This window comes from Alosa alosa, chromosome 16, assembly GCF_017589495.1.
Source record: "Alosa alosa isolate M-15738 ecotype Scorff River chromosome 16, AALO_Geno_1.1, whole genome shotgun sequence".
In the NCBI taxonomy this organism is placed as follows: domain Eukaryota; kingdom Metazoa; phylum Chordata; class Actinopteri; order Clupeiformes; family Clupeidae; genus Alosa; species Alosa alosa.
The window spans coordinates 11,625,692-11,643,959 of NC_063204.1; the positions used below are offsets into that span (position 1 = coordinate 11,625,692).

General features: G+C 39.8%; 1 protein-coding gene across 1 annotated transcript; it reads right to left on the bottom strand.

The window, feature by feature from the left end:
* Positions 1-1,054: 1,054 nt before the first annotated feature.
* LOC125309857 (myosin-7-like) lies at positions 1,055-15,107 on the bottom strand. The gene is made up of 37 exons (XM_048266984.1): positions 14,907-15,107; positions 14,674-14,817; positions 14,440-14,596; positions 13,986-14,013; positions 13,798-13,900; positions 13,618-13,710; positions 13,279-13,342; positions 13,080-13,178; positions 12,883-12,986; positions 12,642-12,780; positions 11,878-11,996; positions 11,467-11,616; positions 11,117-11,287; positions 10,702-11,011; positions 10,328-10,410; positions 9,528-9,733; positions 9,310-9,433; positions 9,078-9,214; positions 8,423-8,678; positions 8,057-8,299; positions 7,742-7,918; positions 7,520-7,665; positions 7,350-7,440; positions 6,880-7,269; positions 6,678-6,804; positions 6,465-6,583; positions 6,183-6,379; positions 5,890-6,073; positions 5,642-5,807; positions 5,403-5,527; positions 4,996-5,304; positions 4,652-4,855; positions 3,909-4,205; positions 3,719-3,823; positions 3,342-3,437; positions 3,020-3,154; positions 1,055-1,173 (listed from the first exon to the last, which is right to left on the bottom strand). Exons 1-37 carry the CDS (start codon positions 15,105-15,107, stop codon positions 1,153-1,155), a joined length of 5,820 nt encoding a protein of 1,939 aa, XP_048122941.1. The 3' UTR covers positions 1,055-1,152.
* Positions 15,108-18,268: the final 3,161 nt, after the last annotated feature.

An 18,268-nucleotide genomic window follows, 5' to 3' on the forward strand; every position in this document is an offset into this window, starting at 1 on the left:
GAAATACTTCTGTGCTTAATATACCAAGGCATGGTGTGTGAAATTGGTATGGTGTCGGTTTCTCTGTGAGCTTTGAAGGACATCCCCACACACATACTTTCAGTTGTTCCCTTTAGGCTCCTCCTCTTATCACACAGATCTCTGTGTCAGTGTCTCAAATGCAGCGTACTGTTTTCACAGGTACTGAGATACTCTTAACAGAAGTGCATTACAAGATATCTGGTATGCAGGAACAACATTGGACAATTAGACAGGTAAGCAGTTCTTTAACTACAAATGCAAATCAAATGTGATGTTTTATTATTATATACATGAATTTGACAAAGATGCAAAGTATTTTGATTGTTTGATGATCACCTACAATTATGTGCAAATATTATTTACTTCATCTTTATGCTTAAAGGCACAATTTCAATTTGTGCACATAAGCTGAAATAGGATTCAAGGAGTGTGTATTGATATCAGTATCTGTCGTTACAAAGCGTAGAAGTGAAAGTATGTTAAAGTTGATGACATGCTCTGTCTGCCTTGGGGCAGTTGTGGCGCCTTGGGGCAGTCGTGGCCTACTGGTTAGGGCTTCGGGCTTGTAACCGCGGGGTTGCCGGTTCGATCCCCGACCAGTAGGAACGGCTGAAGTGCCCTTGAGCAAAGCACCTAACCCCTCACTGTTCCCCGAGTGCCGCTGTAGCAAGGCAGCTCACTGCTCCAGGTTAGTGTGTGCTTCACCTCACTGTGTGTTCACTGTGTGCTCTGTGTGTTCACTAATTCACGGATGGGATAAATGCAGAGACCAAATTCCTTGTATACGCAAGTATACTTGGCCGAGAAACCTGATTTACATTTACATTTCCATATTATTGGGCCTGGTTCTTTGGCATTGCGGCCAGGTATAGGTACAGTCTCCCATAAACTACTAGAGTTCAAGGCCGGGTGTAGCTTTGTTTGACAAATATTCAGAATGTTGGGTATGTAGATGTTTGTTGAAAATGTGTGGTAAAATCATACAGGATAATAGTATGTATATAATTACATTTAAACAGCACAAACATCAAACTTAATTTGCGGTTTATGTTTATTCTATTAAACTACAGGTATGGGAGCAAGCTCCAAAGAACAGCACACAAGGCTTTCAGAAAAGCCCACGATAGAGCTTCACTCTTCATCATGCCCTTTCTGGGAGAGGAAAATGGAGGAAGAAAAATGAAAAATGAAATGGAAGTAAACAGATGAGATGTCATCATTGATTCCTTTTTTGTAAGTGGTCCAAGCAGTAACCCATTTGTTATACAAGATATGTTAGCATAAATTTAGAGACATTGTATTAAGGGCTGTTCACACTAACACCCGGGCTACACCGCGTCCACAACTGAAGCGCTCATTCGCGTAGTGTAAAAACAGTTTTAGAAGACTGGTGTAACTTTTTAAAACACACACACCACTATCACATCTGGTGTAGCCAGTTCCATTGATAGATAGATAGAGATATATAGATAGATAGATAGATAGATAGATAGATAGATACTTTATTGATCCCCAAGGGGAAATTCAAGGGTCTTAGTAGCATAGAGACATCACAAACAACATGCACTTACAGCAGAAATGTTAAACATAAGTATAAGTATAAACATATAACTAAACTCCACTGTACAATAAAGACAGTAGAAGATAAGAAAGATAAGAAAACTAACAAAACTAAATACTAAATACACTATATAAATTAAATTAAGAAAGTCCAATGTGCTTGAGGGTGATCAAGCATAAGACGCTTGTAGTGACAGGGCCGGGACTGGTAAGGTGCTAAAGGGAGTGAGTGTCATGGTGAAGGTGGTGAGTGTCATAGATGAAGCTAATTGTTGCAGCAGATTCTACGCAAACGGAATGCTTCAGTTTAATGCCTGGTGTAGCCTCCCTGTAAGAACAATAACTATAATGATAACGTCAAAAAAGAATTGCTCTGATTCCTCTAAAAGTTACTAGATTGTGCGCACAATTTAGTATATTGTGTGCTCATTTTACTACATAGTGTGCTCATTTTACTAAATTGTGGTCTCATTTTACTGGATTATGCGTTCAATTCAGTAAATTGTGCACACGTTTTACTAAATAGTGTGCTCATTATACAAAAATTTAAATGAGAGCTCAATTTAGTAAAAAGGGCGCACTATTTAGTAAAGCATGTGCACACAATTTAGTAAAATAAACACACATTTTCTGGATATACACAAAAAATACACCTCCAGGGTAAAAACTGTCACTCATTCACTGATATGAATGACACACGTCCACACATAATTTATAACGATAACAACATGAAGAATAATAACGTCAGGATCACTTTCCGTTATCGTTCTTGGTGTGAACGGCCCTTTAGTATCAGTAGGCCTGGTCCCAGCACTGCACTTAGTTTTTTTGTCAAGTAAACCCGACAATAAATAAAAGATTAAACTTCTATTCTTATTTTGTCAGTGCTGACATGATGCACAGCAAACAAGGCTTTAAGAAAAGCACACAATAGAACTTCACCCTCATTGATAAGACAAATTATATGCCGTGTTGATATGACACATCACATGCTCTAATAATTCTACTAATAGTAAGTGGATTGCATAATGTTAGCACTGATTTTTATCTGGAAATGTATTGAAACTTGTCATGCACATTGGAGACATAGCACAGGAATAATTTCATTGGCAGTTGGTTGGGGATGGGAAATCTGTGCTTTATGCAACATAATTGAGTTATGGTTTGTAGATTAACAGGATCCTGATGTGACTTCAAAATGAAATGAAATTGAAGATAGTGGGCTGTCTTTACTATTTGATCATTTAATCAGATTTCATTCCCAGACTTCAAGGAAGGTTGATGCAGTAGCAACTCAATGTTGACTATATGATTTGAATTGTTCCATACACTTGATCTTAACTAGCAATTCATTACATCAAAACTTTTAAAAAGGGTAAGTCGATGGCAAGTGTTATAAGTTGCTATAAATACAGCAAATACTTGCAGGTCCGCTTACCTTACTACCTACTTCACGGCTCTTGGCTCTCATCTTGTTGACCTGAGACTCAGCTATATCAGCTCTCTCCTCAGCCTCATCCAGCTCATGCTGAATCTTGCGGAACTTGCCCAAGTTAGAGTTGGCTTGTTCCTCCTGGAAGAAAAGATTAGTGAGTAAAATGGTTGGTATTGACCATTTTCAATTTAGCAATAGTGTCATAATTCATTCTTGCGTTCAGGATGCCTTCTCATCTGTTCCTTGGACCACAGCCACCAAATCTCATGAGGTCTGGTCAAACTACTGAAATTAGCATTTATTTCTCCATTTTTGTGTCACTTACAGCCTCTTCTGTTGCCCTCTTGTAGGACTTCACTTTCAGTTGCAGTTTGTCCACAAGATCCTGAAGACGGGCCAGATTTTTACGGTCCTCCTCTGTCTAGGAAATATTCAAAGATATTTATTTTATAGATGTCTAAAAGCATGTACATGTATTTTATTCACTAGCCTTTCACTACCAAATCATGTTCACTACAGCCTCTGTAGTTTAGAAACATTCAGCTTGATTCCAGTTTGCGTACAGGAGTAAATAATATCCCTCTATGTGAATCATCATTGAAAGTCTCAGTTCACACAGCTCTTAGCTCACATCACAAACTCAGTGCAGTGAACTAACAAACCATATCTCAAGCATAGGTAGATATTAGATGGTTATAGTACCTGGTAGGTGAGCTCCTTGATGCGTCTCTCATGCTTGCGGATTCCTTTCAAAGATTCACTAGCCTTTTTCTGCTCAGATTCCAATTCATTTTCCAGTTCCCTCACCTGCAAACAACCTTAAAATGTTATTACCATGTTGATAGGATTCTTTAATACCACCACAATGACACAAAACAAAATACATACTAACCCTGGCCTCCAGCTTCTGGATCTGCTTCTTGCCTCCCTTCATGGCGATTTGTTCAGCTTCATCCAGACGGTGCTGCAGGTCCTTGATGGTCTGATCCATGTTCTTCTTCATGCGCTCCAGGTGAGCACTGGTGTCCTGCTCCTTCTTCAGCTCCTCTGCCATCATGGCAGCATCAGTGATGGCCTTCTTGGCCTTTTCCTCCGCATTCCTGCACTCTTGCACAGCATCCTCCACCTCAGTCTGCAGCTGGTTCACATCATTCTCCAGCTTCTTCTTATTGTTCATCAAGCTGGTGTTCTGTGTGTGAAGAGTAGAGAAGTAAGTAAAGAATGGTGCATTCCAGTTGATCTCATTAGTTGTATGTTCTCAATTACGACATAATGCACTTGTCAACTCGTTTGAACCCTGAGTACCCCCAATTCTGCATTTCCAAGCTGTTCTGTCCTATATTTACTGATCCTATTAAATCAGTTGTAGAAACAGTAGTGTCCAGGCTCTCTGCAGCGATGTTGCTACTACATTTGTATGTGTAAAATACTGTGAAAGGCATTGTTCTGAACTAGTATTACTATATCTGGTAACAATCGCTGAAAAGGTAAAAAATGGTAGCATTTTGTCCTTCCAACTTGTGCACAACTGGAAGCAATCAACTGGAGTGTGACACAGACCCGAGTTCCCAGTTACCACATATAAGGCAAATGGAACGCGGCACAAGAGCCCTATAATTGTGTTTCGAATTTCACCTGAGAGTGCAGCAGCTGAACCCTCTCACTGACGTCCAGCAGCTCCTGTTCAGCCAGTTTCCGGGCTTTCTCAGTCTGCTCCAACATTGACCTGAGCTCATCCAGTTCAGCCTGCATCAGATTGTTGCGTCTTTCCACAATGGCAATGTTCTCTTTGAGATCATCATTACTGCGTAGAGCATCATCCAGCTGCAGTTGGGCATCCTACCATGGAATATATATATATATATATATATATATATATATATATATATATATATATATATATATATATATATATATGTTCATATAAAGTAAAATAAATCATCTATCCATACAGTTTTTCTATTGATTTGCTGCTTTACCTTCAGATGTCCTTGGAGACCCTTGAGCTGCTTCTGGGCCTCAGATGCCTGCCTGTTGGCCTGGCTGAGCTGGATCTCCATCTCATTGAGGTCTCCCTCCATCTTCTTCTTCACCCTGAGAGCCTCATTCCTGCTGCGAGTCTCAGACTCCAGGGAGGTCTGCAGGGTATCCACCACTCTCTGCTGGTTCCTCTTGGCCTGCTCCATCTCCTCATCCTTCTCAGTAAGTTTACGCTCAATGTCAGCTTTGATTTGGTTGAACTCCAGCTGAGCTCTCAGGATCTTACCCTCTTCATGTTCAAGTGAGGCCTGTTGATGTTGACAATTCATTACATTATGCACATCAATGCTAAAACAATATGGTAAATTATGCAGCAGTCTGAAAGTGTCATTTTGTGCCCATGCACCTCAGCTTCCTCAAGAGCCGTCTGGATGTCTGCCTTTTCTTGATCTAGTTGCTTTCGAATTTTCTCAAGTTCATGGATGCTCTTTCCACTCTCTCCAAGTTGCTCACTGAGATCTGAAATTTCCTCTGTTGAACAATGAGATGGACATGTTTCAGTCAACATTTTGAGACTTTTTGGGGAAACTTTACATCATCAAGGACCATAAAGTTTTTTTTTTTTTTTACAGAGCCAGCACAAACCTTGGAGATTTTTGTTCTCCCTCTTTAAGGTCTCAAGGTGATCCAGAGATTCCTCATAGGAGTTCTTGAGTTTGAAGAGCTCAGTGCCAAGAGATCTGGACTCTTTCTGGGAGCTCTCCAGTTCAGCCTGGGACTCCTCATACTTCTGCTTCCACTCTGCCAGGACCTGCAGAAATGTAAATATTGTTTGTTTACTTGTTTTTTCCTTGAAGGAAATAACACATTTCGATATGAAATCACTGAAATACCTTATCAAAGTTTCTTTGCTTCTTGTCCAGGGCAGCAGCAATAGCATTTGATCTCTCCACATCTACCATGAGATCTTCAATCTCATTCTGCAGTCTGTGCTTAGTTTTCTCCAGGGAGGAGCATTTGGCATTAACAGCTTCCACAGCTTCCTCTGTATCTTGCAGACGCTGAGCCAGCTTTTTTCTGGATAAGAAATCAACAAGGATTTGTTTCACAATGGTTTAATACATCTTTGGCCTCTTTATCTGACTTTAAATGGTTAATACAGTGTTCGCTCAGGGAGGGACCTTACTTGGCATCTTCTAACTCCTCAGTCCTCTGGATGGCATCAGTCTCGTACTTGGTTCTCCACTGAGCCACCTCAGAGTTGGCCTTGGAGAGACTGCGCTGCAGCTCAGCCTTGGCCTCCTGCTCCTCCTCAAACTGCTCCCTCAGGAGGTCAGAGTCGTGGCGAGCAGACTGCACTGCATGGGCTAGTGCATTCTTAGCCTGACAGAAGAAAATTATGTAAATTGGTGTAACATGATTTCCTGTTATATGTCAAGGAATTTCTTCCACTACCAGAATTGATTACCTTGACTTCTTCCTCCAATTGTCTTTTTAGATCCTCAATCTGCTGGGTGTAGGAGTGCTTGCTTCTGGTCAGCTGTGATACTAGAGAACCCTTCTCCTCAAGTTGTCTGGAAAGCTCACCTTTTTGAAGTTTGAATCATAGTTTATGTTTTTGTTGAAAGACCTTAAACATTTTGACATACATTTGGAAACATAAAGTGATATTTTTCCATACCATTTTCAGTTTGTAGCTTGGCCTTCTGTGTGGAGAAATCACTGATGCTGCGTTGTGCATCTTCATACTTAACCTTGTATTCACTCATCTGATCCTCCATGGTTCTGCTCGTTTTCTCCAAGTGTGCCTGTAATGTATCAGAAAGTAAGTAATCTCAACAATAATGTAATGTACAATTGTCCTCTTAAGTTTTACTGCTTACCTTGGCTTTGGCGAGCTGCTCCATGTTGGAGACAACATCATCCAACTCCAGGCGGAGTTCACTCTTCTCCTTCTCAAGCTTTTGTTTCACTCTCTGAAGGTTGTCAATCTGCTCCCCGAGGTCAGCTGCACTGTCTGCATGCTTCTTCCTCAGTGTGGCAGAAGTGGCCTCATGTTGCAGAGTGGACTCTTCGAGGTCTCTGCGCAGCTTATGGAGCTCAGCCTCCCTCTTCTTGTTCATCTCAATCTGGGCAGCAGTGGCACCTCCAGCCTCCTCCAGCCTCTCACTGATCTCCTCCAGCTCTCTGGCCAGGTCTGCCCGCTGCTTCTCCACTTTGGCTCGGGCAGCTCTTTCAGCCTCAAGCTCTTCCTCCAGCTCCTCAATGCGAGCCTTTATTCAAAAAAGAAAGATAGTCTTACAAAAATTACTTGCATGTTAACAATTGGCATCTGCTTATTTTTTCTCTGTACCTGAAGCTCTTTCAGTTTCTTCTGTAGCTGAATTCCCATGACTTGCTCGTCTTCAATTTTGCTGTTTAGTTGACTTATTTCAAAGTCTTTCCTAAAACAATAAATCATTTGTGAGACTTTGTAGTTTTACGTCAATGACCAAAGTACCTTTGTTGAACAGGATTGATTACTTTTTGAGCCGTTCCTCCAGCTGTTGTTTATCATTTTCTAAATCCATCACATTTTCCTGGGTCAACTTTAAGTCACCCTCAAGCTTCCTCTTAATTCTCTCGAGGTCCATTCTTATCTTTTTTTCCTGTTCCAGGGACCCTTCAAGCTACAAAAAATGAATAGAATAAGCTTACATTCATTTCATACTAATGGAATCTGACAGATAATTTATTGCTGCCTACATCATCAACTTGTTGCTCCAGCTTGGCTTTGGCCTTAGTCAGAGTGTTGACTTTGTCCTCCTCACTCTGAAGGTCATCCAGCGTTTGCTGGTGAGCCTCCTGCAGTGCTTTCTTCTCCTTGGTCAGCTTGGCAATTGTTTCATCAAGAGCTGACATCTCCTCAATAAGGTTTTTAACCTGAAAGAAAAAGACCTCAATGAGAACACAAACTCCAATGGATTTAATGAGACCCCATAGTCAAAACAACTATTATCCCACTTAAGATAGAGGATTCTTTCTCATGACACAACATCTATCCTCTTCAGATGTGCTGACCTTATTCTCAGTGGCATGTTTCTCTTTCTCCACTTTGGCCAGAGTGAGCTCCAGATCATCAATGTCCTTCTTGAGCTCAGAGCATTCATCCTCCAACTTCCTCTTCTTTGCAGTCAGCTCTGCATTCATCTCCTCTTCATCTTCCAGTCTCTCAATCAGCTCCTTGATTTTCGACTCGAGCTGAATCTTATTCTTGATCAGACCTTCACATCTCTCCTCAGCATCACAAAGGTTATCTTGTTCCTGAAGTATTTTGCCGAGTACAGAGGATGTGTTGGATACATAACCAAATGTTAATATAAATTTTGATATAGCTTAATGAAAAAAATCAAGTTAGCATGGTTTTCTGGATGTAGTAGGACTTACAGTTTGAACTTGAAGTGTCAGGTCATTCTTCTCTTGGAGAAGAGAAACCATTTTCTCCTCCAGCTCTTTTCTACGAGCCTCAGATTTAGCGTAGGCCTCCTTCAACTTCAGGAATTCTTCCTTCATGTTGGCCATCTCTTTCTCTGCCTCAGCAGATCTCAACAGGGGCTTGATTTTGAAGTATAGCCTCATCCAGGGCCAATTTTTGACACTCATGAATGCACGAATGTTCCACTGAATCACCAACAAAGAATCCCTGGTGTACATTTTAAAATGGTTGATTGTATGTCCGTTTTATGTAAAAAATATTTTGTTTTTTTGCAGTGTACAGTTGCCTACTCAGATATTCATATGGATGCTTAAATGAAATTCAAAGTCTACTGGTAAATTCCCTTCTTATTTTAATATTACCCACCTGGCCTACCATGATGTTGTTACTGAAAATGTACTGTATATAAATGATGTTGATATACCGCACCTTGTAACATGTTAGGGAACGTCAATGTCGCTAATTGTTTGTAAATTGAGGTGAGGATTCAGTAGCCCTTTGTGTTGTGATTGACTTGCTATATGGTATGATGGTACAGGAAATTAGGCTGAGGGAAGATAAATAAATAAAACTAGACTGAAAACATTAATGTAAAAATAATGTTACCTTCGTTCAAGAACCTTCTGGAATTCTATTCTAGCAAGGACACCTCTGGATCTAGCCTGCAGTCGTGTTATGATTAGAGCAAGACGGTCGTCTCTCATCTCTTCAAGGATACCCAGTAGACCAGCTTTGAAGAACACCTTCAATATTTAATGAAATTCGAGAGATTTGAATTATGATTTTCATTTCCAATCACTGGATATAGAAATTGAATTCTTTTCATCTGCCAATATACCTTTGTGTGCCCAAATTTATACTGGTTATGGTCTATGTCCAGGGAACCCAGTAGCTTTTCTGCACCTTTTTTGCTGTCAATAAACTGTCCCTCAGGGATTGCTGCCGGATTCAGGATACGGTATCTGAAGAGGATAAGATAGTCTAGATATATACATATTCCCTCAATATTGTTGTAAGAAAAGTATAATCATTAGGACAAAAAATAACAGATTGTACCTCTGTTTGAAGTCTCCATACAGGATCCTGTTGGGGAAGCCCTTTCTGCAGATCCTGATGCCCTCCAGCACACCGTTACAGCGCAGCTGGTGCATGACCAGAGGTTTCTCCATGGCCCCAGGAGTCTTGGTCTCGTTGGGGATGATGCAGCGCACAAAGTGGGGGTGAGTTGACCTCAAGTTGGTCATCAGCTTGTTCAGATTTTCCTAACAAGTTATCGTTGCAAACATTACTTGTTATCAATATAATTTGGATAGAGGGATGCACAATGATATCGGCATGACCTGTGTATGATCCACGAAAAATGAATAATCAGCCGTGGTATAGATGAACATCTCTGGCGGTTTGCCCGGCCAGTAATATCTTAGGGAAACATCATGCAACCATTTAAAGGATTTATCACCATTAGCAATCTGCCTAAATGAGCTTGAAAATATCAGCAAAAATCCAAAATGATGCAGCCCTAATCTCAGGTTCTTTTATTTTACATTTTAAAGTATGGCAAATAGTATTCCTCAAACCATTTGAAGCATTGTTTGATTTTCAGAACAGCTGTATTACAGTAAATCTGACACAAATCTAGACAGACAGACAGATAGATAGATAGATAGATAGATAGATAGATAGATAGATAGATAGATAGATAGATAGATTCCCTAAACAAATCTGTACGCACTCTTAAAATGAATGTGTTGGAAACAACACAAACTGTGTCCCTATCTGGACACAGAGATGTGTTAAAAAAACAATGCAAGTTGTGTTGTTTTTAACACATTTGTTTTAAGAGTGTGTGAGCTTACCCTGTGGAGTGCAGACACAGTCTGAAAGGAAGCACCCTTTTTCTTCTTTTCCTTGATCTTTCCACCTGAAGAGTCTGTCATGGCTGAAATGTACACGAGAACACCAGATTTTATGCTGCAGTACATTACAAATTGAAAGGTCAAGTCCTGTTCATGTCCATCTTTATCTTAATCTTTAACTTAAAGGCACACTCAGCGATTCCACAGGAAGTCACATTTGTTTCTGTTTCTGTTTATGAATGTGAGAAAAAAAAGTATTGGCTTGAAATTGTATAAAATCCCTGACTGCACCTTTAAATTTGCACCTCAAACCATTGTGTTGCATTACTAAAGCCCTCCTGCTATCATTTGTAGGTGGCCTCATTAATACTCACCAGAGTCAGCACCAGAATAGTTGGCGAAAAGAATGGACAATAGTTTCATTGTAGACTTTTGGTATAAACCAACCACCGTCTCATTTAGAGGGTCTTTGTTTTTCATCAGCCAGTTGTTGATGTTGTAGTCAACCGTGCCAGCATAGTGAATTAGGGAAAAATGTGCTTCCTGCTTTCCTTTCACAATCCTAGGCTTCTGGAAGTTGGCGGATTTCCCCAAGTGGTTGTCATAAAGCTTGGCTTTAAATGTGGCATCACTGGCCTTGGGGAACATGCACTCCTCTTCAAGGATGGACATGATACCCATGGGCTAGATAAAGAATAACAAAGGCAGGCAACAATGGGTAATCGACAATACACAATTCATAGTTATTTTCAAAATCTACTTGAAGATGCAGCCAAAAAATAATTTTACCTTTTCAATGAGATCAATACAGGCCTGCAAGTCCATGCCAAAGTCAATGAACGTCCACTCAATGCCCTCCTTCTTGTACTCCTCTTGCTCCAGCACAAACATGTGGTGGTTGAAGAACTGCTGCAGCTTCTCATTAGTGAAGTTGATGCACAGTTGCTCAAAGCTGTTGAACTATTGGAGAAATAATAACATGTACTGTGTAGTGTAGTGTCAAAATAATTACTAGTTTAATACACATATGTTGACATAAATCAGTCAAAGCAATAGATTTCAGTTGACTCAGATTTTGTATACCAAATGTTTGTACTACCATTGATTAATAAGCATAGTATCAAAGAATCAAGTCTTACATCAAAGATTTCAAATCCAGCGATGTCCAGCACACCAATGAAGTACTGGCGAGGTTGTCTGGTGTCCAAGGACTGGTTGATTCTGACAACCATCCAGAGGAACATCTTTTCATATACTGCTTTTGCAAGAGCACCAACAGCATAGTACACCTAACAGGGTGAGAATAATTGGAAAGAAATTAAATGTAAAGGCTTCACACTTCATGAAATTACTTCCTTTGCTTTTTTTTCTTTTAATAAATAATATTACTCTCTAAATGTTTCAACAAATTTCATATCCATTGTGTGTTAATATATACAGATGGTATTTTATTTTTAATACAGGCATGTAGGGGCAAACTTATCAGACTTAAGTCTGAAATAATCATGGCACAATCCATTCATTTTGAAGTTATAAATGGCACATCTTACCTGCTGGACATTCTGTCCTTTAGTTACCCACTCATTTCCGACTTTGACCCTTGGGTGACACAAGGCCTTGATGAGGTCAGCAGAGTTCAGACCCATCAGATAAGCAGATTTGTCTGCATCTAAAATATGATGTTTATTTTTGGTCATAATATTATTCAGCTATGCAGAAATCTATGGCCTCTACTTACTGTAGAGTCGAATAGAGTTGCAGAATGTAATTTTTTCATCCCTAACAGAAATACAACTCCAATCTTCCTTCATTGTCCTTCATTGCATTTGTTGGATGTCTAGCCAGAGCAACTGAAACCAAAAGGACCAACTGCCAGTAGGCTACCAGTGCAATATTATTTCCCATTTCCAGTGTTACCTAGATAGCCAGGGCTGTTGAGATGACGAGGCTAAACTTACAGCCAAAAACTAGCAAAGTAATTTCTTTGCTAACACAGCCAAATTGTTAGCTTGACACAACACTTAGCAAGCCATGGCACATCACTAAGCATGGTGAGCTAACTTCTGTGTATACTGTATTTGGTTAAATGTAGTCACCCCCAGTCAAACAACATAGTAGCCTACAAGCATGGATGGATGAGGTGCCCTTATTGAACCACTTATTGGTTAACCTAATTGGTTTTCAAAGGTAAAATTGTTACATGCTAGTGTTTTAAGAATACAACTTTAACTTTATTTTAGATTGATATTATGTTTTTGTAATACACACACCTTCTATCAGTATATGAAAGCATTATTAAAAGCTAATCGATCACCTTCTGTGCCATCAGCCTCTGCCTGCTCCTCTCTCTGCTTCTGCTTGAACTTCAAGTTGCCATAGTGCATGATGGCACCAGTCAGCTTGTAAATGCTGTTCTTCTCCTCTGGAGTAAAGCCCAGCACATCAAAGGCATCCTACAGCACAAAACAAAAGAGTGGCAGTTTAATGTATATTTCTAAAAGTACAGTACATTGCATAAATTACTCTGTCGATGTCTTTTGTGAGTTTTCCCTCACATCAGTAGCTTTCAGCTCATCACCATCATTGATTGATTGCACAGTTGTCTCTCCTTGGGAGATGAAGGAATAGTCATAGGGGTTGGCAGTGATCAACAGCATCTCTAGAAGTAAAGAAACAATGTGATCAAGTATTTGGTCCTCAGTTATACATGAAATATAAGGTAATGTTTGAATTGAAAATATTTCAGTTTAACCTAGAAGCTCTGGTTTTCTCTGAGAGAGGATCTGGTAGAAGATGTGATAATCTCTCTCAGCCTTGAGCTGGAAAGTCACCCGAGACTTCTCCAGTAAATCTGACAAACAGTATGCAAAGTGGACAAACGTGTTGTCAGTGTATTATGAGCATACTCCAATATATTGTCTGGTGATAGGGTGGAATGAAAATGTCCTTACAGGTCTCAATGTCAGCAGAGGCCAGTTTACCATTTGCAGCAAAGTGGATCCTGATAAACTTGCCCTATTGGAAACATATACAAACAAAACTAAACAATACCTTAATGTATTTAGTGAAGATAATATTTTAAGCTATAAAACTAGCTCATTATTTTCTCAATTTCCTCTGCATGGGGGTCTTATGCACAGGCATAGGCTCTGCAGCGCACAAATATCATATGTAGCAGAAACTTTTTGTTCTTACGGAAGAATTAGCTTGATATCTGTTTAAACTCAGATTACAGTGTATTTGTCACTTGCTTGATGGTTTGTGTGTGACAAATGTTATAGGCTACTTACAAATCTAGAGGAGTTGTCGTTTCTGATGGTCTTTGCATTACCAAAGGCCTCCAGAGCAGGGTTACACTGGATGATTTGATCCTCCAGGGTTCCCTAAAGACAAACACCAATGAGTGCACAGCCTTTATGATGAGGATGTGGAATGTGCATCTCAGTATAACACTGTTTCAATTCAACAACCTTTTTGTCACTTGTTTCCTTTTTGATGCCTCCTGCAGCAATGCTGGCAAAGTACTGAATGACTCTCTTGGTGTTCACAGTCTTCCCAGCACCAGATTCTCCACTGAAGGGGAATGAACAGGAATTGCATTATTTATTATTTTGTGATCAAGCTCCAGAAATAGAAACAATTTGCATTGCAAACTTACGTGATTAGGATGGACTGATTCTCTCTGTCTGAAATGAAAAGAGGGTTTTCAGCAATAATTCAATACATTCATTTATGCAGATTAAGTAAACAGTCAGATGGCTTAAGTATGTTACATTGCTTCACCCATAATTTCACATTTGATGAATACATGTGACTACCTTAAAAGCGCTATGTGGATTTATTTTTGTTTAAAACACATGACAAATGACCTAAGAAAGGCAACAGAGTGACATGATTGAACATCACATGTTTTTTTTTTGCTTTTGGAGTGTGACTATATGTAAGTGTACAAAGATCACACTCCAAACATTCATCACAGCACAATGAAGAAAATAGCTGAAGACATATTTTCCATGGCAGTTGTGCAATAATATTTGTAAAAAAAAATTAAAAAAAATGTATATAAAAAAATAAATAAATATATAAATAGCCCAGTATGTAATGTAATGTACCTGCCAGCATGTACTGATAAGCATTATCAGAGATGGAGTAGATATGAGGAGGAGCTTCAGCCCTCTTCTTGCCTCTGTATGCATTAACAACTTCCTGGTTGTACACTGGCAACCACTTGTAGGGATTGATAGTGACACAGAACAACCCAGAGTAGGTCTGTACAAAGAGACACAATGTCAGATTGATACATAAACATATCTTGGGAGCCTGACATACTCATTCACTGTACTCACGTAGATCATCCAGGCTGCGTAACGCTCTTTGAGGTTATACAGCACAGCAGGCTCATTTAGGAAGGTGAACATCGCCATGTCCTCAATTTTATCAAACTTTGGGGGGTTCTGAGGGTGGACATCTGACTCTTTCACAGTGACAGTCTACCAAAGAAAGCAGTATTGTTAAAGGGGAAAGTAGACCTCAAATTAAGCAAAACATTTTAGTGTTTGTTTAAAATTGATGCACTTACCTTTCCATTCTCAGTGTCACAGGTGACTTTGTCACCATCACGACTTACAATAGTTCCCTTTACAAACTCTTCCTCGGGATCCGGTACGAAGCAGGCCTTCTTCATGTCAAAGGGGCGAGTCTGGGCCTCCAGACGCTCCTTATCTGACTTCCTCAGATACGCAGCTGCCCCCCCAAACTCTGCCATTGCAGCATCCCCCATGGTTTAGTCTTTGGAGAAAAAAAAGAGTTGCTTGTTTTGGTTGTTGTCACTTTACAATCACAGGGAACAACAGACTTTATGAAGTGCATAAACATAAATGTAATCATATGGATATGTCGTATATCTCGTCAGATGAAGTTGAGGCGCAACCAAACCAGTCTCAAGTGAATTTGACTGTCATTCCATGCTGAAGCTCCATATTTACTATGAGGTAAGTGTTAACTCAAAAAATTATCCAGGGTTCTCTGTTAAATTCTTGGGTTTAGCTTGGTTTTATTTGTATTTTGGTCCACACTAGATACTTACTGTACTCCCTGCTCGCAGTAAAAACAGATGGGATGTCACTGATCTAGCAACGAAACAATACATGTAGAATATTTCTAGTCATATACAAATACTGCCACAGTTAAAGAGTGCATAGACACATACAGATAATATCTTAACCTCTCACAGACCAGTACTCTTTATTTTGCAATGTGTAGTAATGATAATTCACTCCAGGAAGCTAAAGCACAGAGGCCTATGGTGTTATTCTGTGACTTACCTTTAGATTGTCCTGGTTGTCCAGCCCCTGCACTTGCTTTTATAAAGTTATCTGCTCTCTAAATATGGATAATGGCTCTGAATGCATCAACACTGTCATTGTCTCGTTTTGGTGGCGGAGAGGGTGGGGTGGCTGGAATTGGGGTTATTCCATGGATCGTGCCAGCGAGTGGCTTCCACCAGGAAACCAGCTGGTGGGGAGTGCTGCATGGGATGAACATCTGCACTGGCAACCCAACGCTCCCCAGGGAACAAGGTTTTGTATTTGCAGAAGCAGAGCATCACATAAGCAATCATCAGATCAGATCATTTTTTTAAGCATAGGTCATTAGTCACTGTTAATTCGCGTCAATACTCAGTCTCAGCAAAGCCGCCGCACATACTGCTGGTCTCCATCATCTCTGTTAAGTGGCTGTAGAATGCTCTCAGCCTCTATTACTTCTTGAATCTTAATGCCATCATGTAAATCCCAATGACTATATAGATGGACAGTATGGCTCCATTCAGTTATGTTCTATAGAATTGAAGCCATCTATACAGTCATTGTAATTGTAAATGAACAAGGTAGGTCTTGCAATGGGCATTGCAATGGAGGAGAGAGTGTATATTTGTATCTATTATCTTAGGTGCTAATTTTGGAAACAATCAGTCGGGTGAGTTCAGTGGAAAAACATCTCATAGCATATGAGAGATATTTTGCACATACACAGCTGTCAATGAGTGTAGTAAAAGGTTTCCGTTCACACACATCTACAGTTGAAATGCATTTGTAGGCTGTAAATGTTAGCTCCAAATAAATAAATTGCTGGATGATGCGGTTTGGTCTCTGTGTGATTTGTTTTATAACTCAACATATTGTGAGAATCTGAAATAAGCATCAACATCAACAACAGTACCCATAAAACAGTATACATCTGTTTGTGTGCATAATTTTATATTTGTTTGCATGATCAGATGCTAAAAATATCTGACTTTTGGCCAGTCTCAAACATTTGGCAGCAGGATGTAGACAGTCTGTCAGTATGAACACATGGCAGTCTGTCAGTATGGATACAAACCCCAGCCCTCCATGCCTTTCCAAAGCCCTGTGAACTCTCTGGACTTTCCCTCACCTTTAGTACGTGAGGGCAAAGAGACGTCTGTCCTCCTCCGAGGTGTTTAGGGAACAACCGGCTCAGGGATGCCTTTGGCAGCTCCATGTATGACCGTTGTGGCTAAGTGGTTGTAAATAAAGACGATGGGCTTTGGCCCTACTGTGTTTTATGTTGCAGTGTGAGTCATGGTCGGGAGATGCCGCCTGTCGGCCCAGTAATCCCCCACACAGCCCTGCTTTCACAGGCTTAACAGGGAGCTAAGCTACGGGCTTTTTTAAGCAACGGGGTGTTGCATTACTGTGAAGTCAATACGTCTGTCAATAAGTGACCTTATTGCGACTTCTTAAGAGCATTTCTTCTTTAAATGTGTATGTTTCTAAATGGCATTGTTTATGATAGTTCTGTGCCCGTGCTGTAGTAGATGAATACAACTTTGTTATATTTGTTTTTATTTGTTTATTTAAAACTGACATGAAATATCAAACCTAATACTGATCTTTCCTTAAACCGTGCATACTTTGAGTTCTCCACAAGATGTTTTATTATAATTATTATTATTATTATTATTATTATTATTATTATTATTTTATATTCATTTCATTCTACTCTTTTTGAGGAGTCCTCACTGACAGCATTAATGAACTATTTTCAGTTGCAAAAAAGCTTCAAAATGAAAAAAAAAAAATCTTGTCTGTATAGTACCATAATAAAGACATACAAAATACTTTTAAGTCTTCCTCCTATATACAGTGCAGAAACAAACAACTAAAAACATTACTGTGGGTAAATCATATCGGCATGACCATGGACTTGTGAATTCTCTTCATTCACAAGGAGGTGAAAACCATAGTAATAGTTAAAGAGTGTCTCTCTGGGGTAATGTACAGATGTGTCAGGACCACTGGTCTGATCTGGTCTGGTCTGACCCTTGAGATTGTGGCTGATGAGTGTGAAGACCACTTGCTTTGATTGGTGCTAAGTGGTGAGAACAGCTGAGGACTAAATGACAGGAGGTTGGATAGCAAGGCACAGACTTCTGTGATGAGTGCTCGGATGAGAGGCTCGGATCACTAAATGCGTGATTCTGAATTACCACTCATGTGGTAAGACATGACTGTTGTTCTTGCTATGCTGTTTGTGTGCATTGTGTTAAATTCTGTCAAGTGTTCCGGAAGTGGAACACATTGGAGTTTAGCTGTTTCATTGAACCTGCTGGACATGGTTATGAATAGAAGTGTTTATGGATGAAAAGCTTCAAAAGTCTTCAATCTAAGTGATTGATCTGTGGGTTTCTCTGTTACCACTTTTTGCTGGTCCACTGACTCCATGAGGTCTATCATACTTACCATACACCTGCTTCCAATACCATGATAAACACTGTAGTTTCAGTGAATCCTAATTATAATACTGACTGTATTCCATCAGCGCTTCATTCTTGATAGACAAAAACGTATACTTGTGCATGGTGATTGTCGATTTCTATTTTTAAAAAAGGCAGCTTATTGTTACTGCTTGATAAATGTT